Source organism: Antechinus flavipes, chromosome 4 (genome assembly GCF_016432865.1).
Source record: "Antechinus flavipes isolate AdamAnt ecotype Samford, QLD, Australia chromosome 4, AdamAnt_v2, whole genome shotgun sequence".
Lineage (NCBI taxonomy): Eukaryota > Metazoa > Chordata > Mammalia > Dasyuromorphia > Dasyuridae > Antechinus > Antechinus flavipes.
In genome coordinates, this window is record NC_067401.1 from 477,397,868 (window position 1) to 477,410,116 (window position 12,249).

Consider the following 12,249-nt stretch of genomic DNA (forward strand, 5'->3'; position numbering starts at 1 on the left):
GCTTGACCCGCGGGCCCAGCTCGGGGCAGCGACTTAGAAACACTCTCTCACCCTCCATGCTGAGGAGGCCTCTGGGCCTAAGAGGTGCAGAACAGCCAGATAGCAAAGGGGACCAGCGGGGACTCCGGGAGCTGATAACAAGCATCGGAGCCGGAAGACAGGGCGCCTCACCCCCACATTCACTTGTTTATCCTCGAGCAAATAAACCCCCGCATGGGTCCCAGCTATGACATTTGTCTAAGAGATGTCTGCCCGCTTCCCTAGAGGCAGCTGGGAGCCAGAGGAGGTTCTTGAGCAGGAGAGCATATGCGCCGTCAAACCAGCACTTCGGGAATCCCAAATGCCCCCCGCGTGGGCAGCGGAACGTTTGCCGAGAAGAGTCGGTTTTGTTTTATGAGGATGTTCCGGGAAGAAAGTTTTCACGCTCTTCAAACCCCAGGATCCCGAACGTTCCTTCCTTCTTCAGCCCTCGACCGTATTTTCTCCTTCCTTCTTTTTGGCCCTATCCACGCCCCCGACTCCGCACAATGAAATCCCCAAGTGCCCGGGCTTCTATTCACTCGCTTGGAGCGTCCCGTTGGTTCTTTGTCCAATGTCTCCTTTCTCATCCTCCGCAGCACATGTTGGCGGGGAAACAGCAGTTACCTTCACGGTGGTCCTCCCCGCCTCCGCTCGTCCCCCGCTCGGCAATATGAGAGGCCAAATGTCCCAGAAATCGCGTTTCTTGTTGCCTTTGGACGCACAATAAAACCCCTCCGCCCACGCCTCCGCCGGGGCCTCCCTGAGAAGCGGAAGGCCGGCGGCTGAGACCTCCTCCTGCCTTCGCTCGGCCGGCCGGTGAGCGCGCCAGGGTGGGCAGGATCGGGCCCCGCGCGCCGGCCGGGGAACACGGTCCCTCAGTCTCACGGGTAAAGCCAGTGGGGCTCCTTGTGCCCCGCTCCCCCAGCGATCCGGCCGCGCAGGTGGAGGGATATTTTACACGGACTCTTCCACAAATTGCCGAGGGCACAGACTCCCTGCGCGAGTGACGAGGCTCTGATCCGTGGCTGGTACCTCGCTCCCGGGAACCCCGCCAGCAGGGTGGGACCTGCCAGGGCTGGCGAGGTGTCTGCGCGCGCTCCCGGGGCCAGGGTCCCATCCTGGCCAGGGTGAGGTGTCGGGGAGGAAGCGAGGGGAGTCATAAAATAATAATTACTAGAATTTAAAAATAGATGAACTCTTGAAAGAACGGTGATAGGAAAAAACCCTCGGCCTTCTGTAAGGTCGTAATGGGGCTAAGATCAGGGGTTTAATCGCGAGGCGGGATTGTAATTTCCCTCCAGATCTCAGAGTGAGCCCTGAGTCTGGTGAAGGAACTTTCACACCAGGGGCAGACTCTCCTCTAGGGCTGGCCACAGATGACCTCTGACTCTCCCAGACCACCCCCGACCCCCGGCCAGAGTGAGCCCTAAGCCAGGCCGAGCTTGAAGCCGGTCCCAAAGTGAGCCTTGCTTCTGGTTCCAGACTGAGTGCTGCTCTCACACGGAGGCGTGGTCCCGGGCTCCGGGGGTCTCTGCCCCGGCCTTCTCACGGCCCCCTTTGCCGTGTCCGTTCTGTCCCGAGTGAGGGGATCAGGCAACTGTCTGTCATCGCCTGCTCTGAGCCGCGGGCCAGCCGGATAACGGGATGCAGGAGTGGCTGAGGATGACATCAGCCTCCCCCCAGATATCAGGGCCCTTTGAGGGGAGAGCAGGAAGGCCTGCTGTCTATCAGAATGAGGCACTCAGGCCGGACCCCAGGGAACGCTAAGCCTCCTCGGCCCAGCGCTTGCCTCCGTCTGCTCCGGCAGGGCCCCGGAGGCAGAACCCAGGGGCAGAGAGCAGGTGAGCCCCAAAGCCTCCCCACCGGCCAACCCAGAATCCTCCCCAGTCGGTGCCCACGGCATCCTCAGAAGCTTCATTCACGCTGTTCCCTCTGCCCAGAATATCCCCTCCCCCCTCCTACTGTAGCTACCAATACGGAAACTGGATTCACCCTTCAGGGCCCAGCTCAGAGGCTTTCTCTCCTCCAAGAACCCTTCCCTCCCTCCCTGGTCTGAGGAGCTTCTGGGGCCCTTAGCGTCCCCTGACTAATGGCTGCTTATACCTTATCTCCCCGAGGAGAGAGTGGGATGGCTCCCGCCTGCAGCTGTACTTGGGATGGCTAGGCCAGGATCAGAGCCCAGCTAGATCGGGCCAGGACTCTGTCTGGGACCGGGCCCCGGGCTCCTGGGAGATGACATCAGAGCTCCCCTCAGAGAAGGCCCTACAAGCAAAGATTGAGCCCAGAGGGAACCCGAGGTGCCCCAAGTTAGAGAAGCTAGGAGAGGTTCCCCTCAGTGTCCCACGGTGGCGGAGCGCTCCGAGCCCAAACTGGGCCGATCAGCCACGGTCGGACACACGGAACCCGACCCTAACGTGGTGATGTCACTTCGGGGTTCTGGGGAACGGTTTCTCACCCTTTCCCTCACCCTCTGTCGACCCCAGCTTCCCATGACCCACTGTGGCTCTTTCAGCTCCAGCCCCCGGAGTTCCCAGCCCCCTTCTCCGGAGCCCGTCGTGACCATGGCCCCCACAGTGCCTCCGATGGAGCACAGCCCATCCTCCTCCCCGGCCTCCACGTCCCCTGGGCCAGGGGACGAAGAGGAGGAAGACGACGACCTCCTGTCCCCCCACCTTCTGCTCTCCGACAGCCTGAGCCAGCTGGAGGAATTTGGGCGACAGAAGAAATGGCGGCGGAAGCATCACAAGCAGCACCGACCGCGGCAGTTCAACGACCTGTGGGTCCGGATTGAGGACAGGTGAGTGCCGAGACTGCTCCTCACTGTCCCCCGGGGGCCGGGCGGCCTGGGACCCAAACCTTAGGAGGTACGGAGTAAGAGAACCCCGGCCTGGAAACAGTCTCCCCTTCCCCACGCAGTTTACAGATGAGGAAACTGAGCCCCCAAGGGAACATGGCTTAGGGGTAGAATGCCGATGGCCAGTCCCACACTCTGCTCTCTCCTGCCAGACACCCCCCATACACTCCCCCCGAAGCTGGAGTCCTCATAATCCCCTCACCAACCATCCCCAGCCCACTGCCCCTCGATGGTCTCCCAGCTTTTCTTCAAACTTCCCTGTCATCTCCCACCTTCCTCTCTGTCCCCGGGCTGTGAGTCCTGTGCTTGGGATACCCTCCTTCCCTGCCTCTAAGATTCCTTCCCTTCCCTCAAGGCCCAGCTCGGCGCTCCCTCCCATAGGGCTTCTTTCCGGATCCTCCAGCTCCCCTGTGTTCTTCTTCACATGGTCTCCACTCCACTCATCTCTGTCTCCCTACCCAGCCACCCCGCCCCACTCCCAGGAGACCGTAAGCTCGTGAATAATGGGACAATTCCTCATTTTTGTTTCTATGTTCCCCAAGCAGACGACACACTCACTGCCCTGAATTCAGTTTTCTCCAAGCCCCCAAAGTAAAAATCGGGACAACCGAGGTTCAGAGAACAAAAATGATTCTGCTGCAGCCCCAGCTGACTTAGGTCTGGAGTCCATGCCTATGATTCACAGCCCAAGGGCCTTCCCCCTGGGTGGTCCCACACTGCACTTTCTCTTGGATGCACTTTAGAAAAGATTTTCTAAAAGAAATAAATAAATTGAAGAAAGGGGGGGGAGAAACAAAAACAAAGTGAAAGGGAGAGAAAGAAAAGGAAAGAAGGAATAAAGGGAGAAAGGAAGGAAGGAAGGGAGGAAGAAAAAAGGGGGAAGGAAGGAAGGAAGGAAGGAAGGAAGGAAGGAAGGAAGGAAGGAAGGAAGGAAGGAAGGAAGGAAAGGAGGGAGGGAAGAAAAGGAAGGAGGAAAGGAGGGAGGAAAGAAGAAAGGAAGGGAAAGAGGGAAGGAAGGGCCCTTCAGGCAGATTATAGTTAAGTAGAAAGTCTGTTGAAGCTGAAGGATCAATCGTGAAAGCTGCCAGATTCTCCCAGCATTCCTGGGCACACATTTCCTGTGACACGTTTGACTGGCGGTCACCCTGGAAGGCCCGTCTGGCTCCCAGAGGGAGTTTAGTCAGATATCCCCACTTCCTCCTCAGAAGGAAGGGTCCTGGAATTTGGGCCTTAGGGCAAAGGCCGACTTGAAATGGCTGCTGCTTTTAGCCAGGACCAGAAGCAATGTTATCATCTTGGCAGGAATCAGGGCTGGGGGTCAACAGGGTCCGGGCCAGTCAGTCGGAGTCTGGGGGTGATGACAGATGTCAGGGGGCTGTCGCCTCAGCTAAAAGCTCACCGGCCTTCCTGGAAGGCCGAGACGCTGCCCTGGCTGGCTGTGAGATGGCGCTCCTCCCAGCCCAGAGCTCCCAGACACGTTACCCCACAAACCAGGCAGTTTCCTTGTTTTGTCCCGGAACGGGTCGGAGGCTGGGGACGGCTCTCCGTGAATCCCGGCTGGGGGATTCCAGGCAAGGCGCCAAATGCTAGTAGATGCCCCAGCTTCCTTCCTCCGGGGCTCTGCGGTTTGCTAAAGTGCTTTCCCTCCCCCAACAACCAGGGGTGGGGAGAATAAAAATCAGATCATCTCCTCTTCCTCAGGGAGGGCAGCCAAGGTGAGGAGAGGAGGGATTAGCCAGCCAGAGCCATCAGCTTTCTGAAAGTGCCAGAGCAAAGCCCCGGTCCTGGGGTTGGAGGACCTGCGGTCATTCTCACCTTAGACACTTCCTGGCTGGATGAGTCACTTCACCCCTGCCTCAGTTTCCTCATCTGTAAAATGAGCTGGAGAAGGGAATAGCCAACCAGTACCTGCCATGAAAATCCCAAATGGGATTGTGGAGAGAATAATTATAACCAATTTAGGCCTGATGTCAGGAGAACCTTCTGAGCGATCATTGCCGGCCAGCCGGGGTGAGCTTCCCTTCCTCACAGGGCTTCAGAACGAGACTGAACCCTCCCTCAGCACTTAAGTCACCCCTTTTTGGGTTCTGGGTGGCCTAGATGGCCAAGGTCCCTCCCAACCTCATAGTGTCATGGTTGAATGGGGTCTCATGTCAGCAGGAGAACAAGCGCTGTCTCTAAAGCATCCAGGTAAGGGAGGGAACACGTGAATTATTCCCCCCATTTTACAAGCCGTTAGACCAAGGCCAAGAGATTTAGTAATGAGAAGCAGGATTGCTTAGTGGTTAGAGAACTGTCCTTGGTCTGCTTCAATGACTAGCTCATTGAGAGACCCGGAAAAGCATCACTTCTGAGCTGGGATCGTGATGCCTTTCCTGGTTAGTTGGGAGCATCATAGGCCCTGCTGGGAGGAAACAGAGTCACAGTGATAAAACCCTGCAAACTTATCATGGCAAGGATGGAGACTGCGTGCTTGTCTGGGGATTCAGCCAGGTGGTGAGAAAGCCAAGCTGGGAGCCCAGAGCGGACCACGGTGCCGCTCTCCCGAGCTGCCCACCCCCAGAACTCCCGTGGTGGCCACAGAAAGCCGGGAGAGCGGGATTTCGCTTCTGGCCCTCCCCCTCCTATCCGTGGGGTCCTGTAGCTCCCTTTCTCAGTTTCCTCATCTAAAAGGAGGCGAGCGGTGGAGCTGGCTGCCATCAGACCCTTCTCCCCCCTGTTTCTTTCCTTCCTTTGGAGGCTGCGGTTGCAGGAAGGGGGAAGCGCCTGATCCGCCGTGGCTGACTTCTCTCCATCTCACCAGGAGAGTGTTGGCTCCTTGAGGGTAAAGGCAGCTTTGGCTTGTCTTGGTACCCCCAAGGCCTGGCAGAGGGCCTGGCAAATGGAAATGGACTCAATGCTCATTGGGGGAATGAATGGGTGACTGGCCAAAGCAGACTCCTCGCCCCCACATCAAGGCTCTCAGTCCCTCCTTCTCTGGGAGGTGTAAACAGAACTGAGACAATGGAGAGAGGAGGCAGGGGCCTGATTTACAGGGGTTGATAAGAAGAGCTAAGTGAGTCCCTGTGAGCAAAGAGAGATGTGGGCAGGCGAGGGGGAGATCACGCCCAGCTTCAGATGTCTCCAAGGCTCAGACAGAGAGGCAGGAGGCCGCAGGCTGCCGTGAAGGCCCGGGAAAGTTCAGGGCAGGTCGGCTGAATTGTGCATCTCCGATGAAGTCAATTCCCCTCCCTGAGCCTCACTTTTCTACTCAGGAGAATGGGGAGAGAGACGATGCAGAAGCTACGACAAAGCATGAGACCCCAGGCCAGGGCCCGTGATGCTTGGGAGACAAAACGCCCACCCCTGGGCCGGAAAGAGTGGGGGCAGCCAGGCCGGCCCATTTCTTTCTTTGACATCCAATGTGGCCAATTGGAGACATTCTGTAACTTGTTCAGGCTCACAGTCAAGGCTAGCTTTCGGCACCGCCCATTCCTCTTCAGGACAGCTCTGACTGGTTGGCAGGAGGGACCCACTGGAGCACCGGCATCCTATATCATATGTCATTTTGATTTTTTCCTTGTGTTCTCATGACTTACAACAGCACTTGGCACATAGTAGGCACTAGATATAGAAATGCTCGTTGGATATTACCCCACATCCTACCTGGGTGCTGAGAGAAGTGTGTGAATGTGTGTGTGTGTGTGTGTGTGTGTGAGTGTGTGTGTGAGTGTGTGTGAGAGTGTGTGCGTGTGTGCATGTGTGTGTGTGTGTGTGTGTGAGAGTGTGTGAGTGTGTGAGAGTGTGTGTGAGTGTGTGTGTGTGTTAGTGAATGTGTGTGTGAGTGTGTGTGAGAGTGTGTGTGTGTGAGAGTGTGTGCGTGTGTGAGTGTGTATGTGTGTGCATGTGTGTGTGTTTGGTGTGAGTGTGTGCGTGTGTGAATGTGTGTGTGTGTGAGTGTGTGTGTGTGTGTGTGAATGTGAGTGCGTGTGTATGTGTGTGCATGTGTGTGTGTTTGGTGTGAGTGTGTGTGTGTTAGTGAATGTGTGTGAGAGTGTGTGCGTGTGTGAATGTGAGTGCGTGTGTATGTGTGTGCATGTGTGTGTGTTTGGTGTGAGTGTGTGTGTGAGTGTGTGTGTGAGTGTGTGTGTGTGTGAGTGTGTGTGAGAGTGTGTGTGTGAGTGTGTGTGTGTGACTGAGTGTACGTGTGTGTGGATTCCTGTTCCTGCCAGTACAGAGGGGGCCACAGTACTGGGCCTTGAAGGACAGGTCGGATCTGGCAGAGTGGGCCCTGAAGGCATTTTTAGTATCGAGTGTGGCTGAACAACCCCCAGGGCAGACCAGTAACAGAAGGGGGAGCTGTGGAGAACAGTTTGAGGTCACGTCCAGGAAGGGGAGTCAGAAAGGCGGCTGATGCATCATTTATTGCCTCAGTTTCCCTGGCTGTAGCTCCGATTCCTCCCTTGCCCCCAGGGCCCGTTCCGCCTGCTTCCAGAAGCACTCCCCTGCCCTCGCCACTGCCTGTTCCCGCCTCCCCCGGCCCCCTCTGGGACTATCTCTTTCTGGGCCTCTCTCACTCCCTGCCCACACACGGGAGGCCCACACAAGCTCAGAGCAGCCACGGCCGGGGAAGGAGCAGTGACGTGGGATTTAATTACTCCCAGGCCCCCACAAACTCCCTGCACAGAGCGGCCCGAGGAGCTCGGCGCGGCCCAGGTCTCTCCCACGGCGTCTGAGAGCCTCCGGGTGGTGTAACAGTTCTGTGCCTCAGTTTCCCCATCCGTGAAAATATTGGGAATAATAATAATAGCACCGGGAGCACTGGCCGGGGAGGGGATGTGGAGAGGATTCTTGTTCACTGCGGGCCACATCGGCTCCCCATCAGCCCCTCCGCCCTTGAGGCTGCTCTTATTATTCCCATTTGGTAGAAGGGGACGCCTGGGCTGACAAGGGCTGCCCCCCAGCCGGTGCTGTTTGAGTTTGCATCTGAGCCCGGGGTCTTCCTGATTCCAGGCCCAGGCTCTGGCGCGGACCAGTTGCTCACTCTTAGGTCGGCTTCCATCTCCATAGGGAGCGAAGGATGGGGGTCGGGCAAGTCCCAGATTCTCAGAGCCAGAGAGACCCTGGGATCTTCTTCCGGCTTCCACCCGCTCAGGCCCCTCTGCTTTCACACCTCGGCCGACGGGAACCTCACTCCCTCCCGGTGTGTTCACAAGCCTCGCCCACAGCACCAGGGTTTCCCTGTGGCCCCGGCCTCAGACCCCACAGGGGGGTCGGGGCTGGGAGGGAGCTTAGAACGGGGGTGTCAGAGCTGGGAGGGAGCTTAGAACAGGGAATGTCAGAGCTGGGAGGGGGCTTAGAACTGGGAATGTCAGAGCTGGGAGGGGGCTTAGAACTGGGAATGTCAGAGCTGGGAGGGGGCTCAGAACAGGTGATGTCAGGACTGGGAGGGGGCTTAGAACAGGGGATGTCGGGGCTGGGAGGGAGCTTAGAACAGGGAATGTCAGGACTGGGAGGGGACTTAGAATATAGGGAGGCCTAAAAAACTGACTTCCAGCTTTGGTGGGAGCAGAGGAAGAGACATAAATGCTCCATTTATCCATCTCTTTGTCTACCAGTGAGAGAAAGCCTTGAGTTCAATAATTAGTCACCTATGGGTGACATTAAAGAGTCGGACTTGGTGAAGCAATTGAGGTTGAATGAGGGGAGGGGAAGAAGATGCTGGATCTACAGAGCAAAGGCTGGCCCCATTCTACTTCGGGGCTCAAAAAGAAATGAGGGCAAGGACAATCAAGGAGGCCATCGATGGATTAAGAAAGAACATGGATAATGAGGGAGTAGAACCCGAACAGGAGGAGGTAGTTAGCAAGGCAAGGCAAAGCCAGTTAGAAAAGGGAATGGAATAAAGGGAGAATTACATCCATCCATGGTAATTGTTCATTCATCACTTGTCAATGTCCCAAACGTACAAGTACAACCACTCTGAAGTGAGAGGTGTTCCCGTGATCCTCAGAGGAAGAAAGAGTTGAAATGTGGTTACGGGCTGGTACTTCTCTGTTGAAGGGTAATGGGGCAGCAGTTTGTCAGTTAATAACAATAATCATATAATAACTACGTGTCTGGCACTGAAGCTAGAAGGAAAGGTTTAAAAAAAAAAAAAGGTAACCTGCCCTCAGGGAGCTCATATTCAAATGGGGATAATAACATGTAAATAATTAGGTGCATAACCTAAATACAGAATAGAGGAAGTGAATAGCTGGTCTAGGTGGTAGTGTCTGACAACAGGACTTGGATTTCTGGATCATATCTTACAATGTGAGGTTGACAGATTCCTGGCCAGAGATGGAGTGCTCCTAACAAAGTCTGATCGGAATGTTTTTATCAGACGTTCAGCACATTTGATCAAGAGGGTTTGAAACTAAAAAGGATAGAAGAGGGAGAAGATGGCCTAGGTTTTCTTAAGTTAAAATGCTGTAGCCATAAAGATGGAAGGAGAGTAAGTGGAATGAACACAAATTAGCAGGAACTAAAATCCAAGAAACGGACCATTCATAAAACTAAGGGTCTCGAGGTCCCACAAACCATTGCCCAAAGTTTGGGCAACAAACAACAAGAAGGGAAATTTTACCTCATAGAGATACTGAGACTTGAGTGGGATGAGATGCCTGGACAATGCTTTGCTTTGAAAGAAAGCAAACGATAAGATTGGTGGACATGGGGGTGATATGTATTTGAGTAAGTCTAATAACTAGAGGGGAACCAGAGCATGGCAGTTTGTTGGTAAAGGTCAAAAGATAGAAAAGGGATGATTATGTCACTGGAATATACTACAGATTGCCTGGACAAAAAGAAGAAATAAATGAGGCATCTGGGAAATAGATCACAAATCTGGTATTGAAGGCTGATATAGTAGTGATAAGGCATTTTATTTATCCTTTTTAAAATTTATTTATTCATTCTTTATTTCCTTCCCTCTTTCCTCTTTCTTCTCTTCTCTCCTCACCCTCATCCCTCTCTGCCTTTCTCCTTCCCTCCATCTGTCTCTGTATCTCTCTCTCTGTGTGTTGTGTCTCCCTTCTTCCCCTTCTTCTCATTCTCACTGTCCCTTTCTTCCTCCTCCTCCAAAAACGGAGCAATTTCTTGATTTGCCTTGATGGTGATTTAGGGCAAGGTTTCCCTCAGAAGGCATAGTAACTAACAAGGAGAAACTCTAATTCTGTTCTGGATCTCATTCTCGCTAACAAGGAAAAATTTGTTCCTGGAGTAAGAATATCAGGAAATTTTCCCTAAATTTGGCTCAAATCCTAGATTTTGCAGAAACAGGAAAACAATTCTATTGAGGAAGAATGAGACTTGCCTAAAGGAACCAATGTGGTTGCACAGGGAACTCACCAAAAAGCTTAGATTTTTAAAAGAATTGAAAGGAAGATGGCAGAAAGGGCAGGAAATAGAGGAAAATTATAAAAGACCTGGCATGATCCTGGAAAAATAGTGTTGGCAATGTTCAAGCTTAGCATGAGCTGAGGATAGAAAGGGAAGCTAGGCAATAAAATGGCTTTTTTAAGTTATGTTGGGAATAAAAAGGATCAAAGAAGGGTACAACATTTACTTAGGGTTTATTGGATGATGACAACAGAGATAAAGCAGAGATGTTTAGGTCTTATATTTTCTTATAATTTTCTCTGCAAAGAAAAAGGACTTTTGCATTGGAAATGACAATAAAAATGATTAACAGGGAACTGCTATCCAAGATAAATAATGAGATAGATAGGAAGCGAGCACTTAGATGCCCTCAGAGAATTCAATTCCTCGGGTCTGAGGAGCTACATCATCCTTGGGTCCTAAAAATATGGACACATGCAATTGCTGAGCCAGTCAGTGACATTTAAGAGATCATGGAAACTGGGAGCAGTACCACAAGATTGGAGAAGGGCAAATGTTATCCTGATTTTTAAAAAATAAGTAAAGAAAAGAAAGTGATAAAAACTCTCAGCCAATGAGCTTGACCTGGATTCTTGAAAAAATTCTAAAAGAGATCATTACAGAAAATGATTAGTGAACATACAAAGAGACAGTTCCAAAAAGCTAACTGGGCTCCATCAAGAATTGGTTATGTTAGATTAAAATTAAACCACTAGATAAAGGAAATGCTGTGAATAAAATTTACCTAGATTTCAGCCAAGTCTTTCCTATAGTATCTCATGTTATTCTCATGGGGAGATATGACTTAGACAGTAACAAGATCTAATGAATTCAGAACTGCTCGGGTGCCAGATTCAAAAAGTAGCTGTTAATGGGGTCATGTCAACATAGCAGAAGGTCTTTAATAGAGTTCCACAGGGATCTGTACCTTGAGTTGTTTAACTTCTTTATCAATGACTTGGATAAAGGCCTAGATAGCATGTTCATTAAATTTGCAAATGAGCCAAATCTGGGAGGGATCATAAAAACAGCGGAAAATATAGTCGGGATCCAATTAGCCTTGACCATGTCGAGAATTGGGCTGGTTTTAATAAGATGAAATTCAGTGGGGAGATAAGTTATCTTCCACTTGGATAAAAAAACTAAAATCAAAGTCGTATATATAAGGCAGGGAAGGAGTGATCAGATAATTATTGTTCTTGAAAGAGGTCTTAGTGGAAATAATGGGGGGAACCCTGAAACTGTCCTGACTTTGGGGTAAACGCTTGAAAAACTCTCCTTGAACTCTGGAGAAACTCTCCTGAGAGAGGCCTGCCTCAGTAATAGAGGGACTGTGAACAACTGAAAACTTGTGGAAGCTACAAAAGCTTGTGTGACGTGGGACTACATTAAGAGCAGGCTGAGCTTCAGGAGGAAAGTGAGAATTCCACTACATTCTTCCTTCATCAGACCTCTTCTGGAAGCTTGTCTTCAGTGGTAGGAAGCATGGAAGAATATTAATCAGCTGGAAAAGCCAGAAGAAAAGGGCTTTACATTACAGATGAAGATCAGTTGATGGACCTAGACATGTTTAACCAGGTGAAGAGAAGTAGTGGGGATGAAGGATGGAGGAGGAGAAGAGGTGAGAGTGATAATTGTATTTAAGTATTTGAAGGGCTGAACTGAAAAAGATTGTCTATTTGATCCATTTGGCTCCAGATGGCAGAAACAGGGATAATGGGCAGATCTTTTTATTTTTTAATTTGTTTAAATTAAAAATTATTTTAATTTAGTCTGAGCTGAAAGAGCGCTGAGAACACAGAACAGGGAATATCAGATCTGAGAGAGAGCTTGGAGCAGTGGATGTCAGAGCTGGGAGGGAGCTTAGAACAAGAGGTGTCAGAGCTTGGAGGGAGCTTAGACTAGGGTCTGTGAGAGCTGAGAGGGAGCTTCGAACAGATTTAATTTATGCTTCATATCAGGAAATCCTTCCC

At 51.9% G+C, this 12,249-nt stretch overlaps 1 protein-coding gene across 1 annotated transcript in view; it reads left to right on the forward strand.

Moving 5' to 3' along the window:
* Nucleotides 1-12,249, forward strand: part of TRABD2B (TraB domain containing 2B) — a 212,781-nt gene that overhangs the window by 184,078 nt on the left and 16,454 nt on the right. The window contains exon 6 of the mRNA XM_051999752.1: nucleotides 2,534-2,818. Coding sequence (XP_051855712.1) covers nucleotides 2,534-2,818 — 285 coding nt within the window. The remainder of the gene's footprint in view (nucleotides 1-2,533; nucleotides 2,819-12,249) is intronic.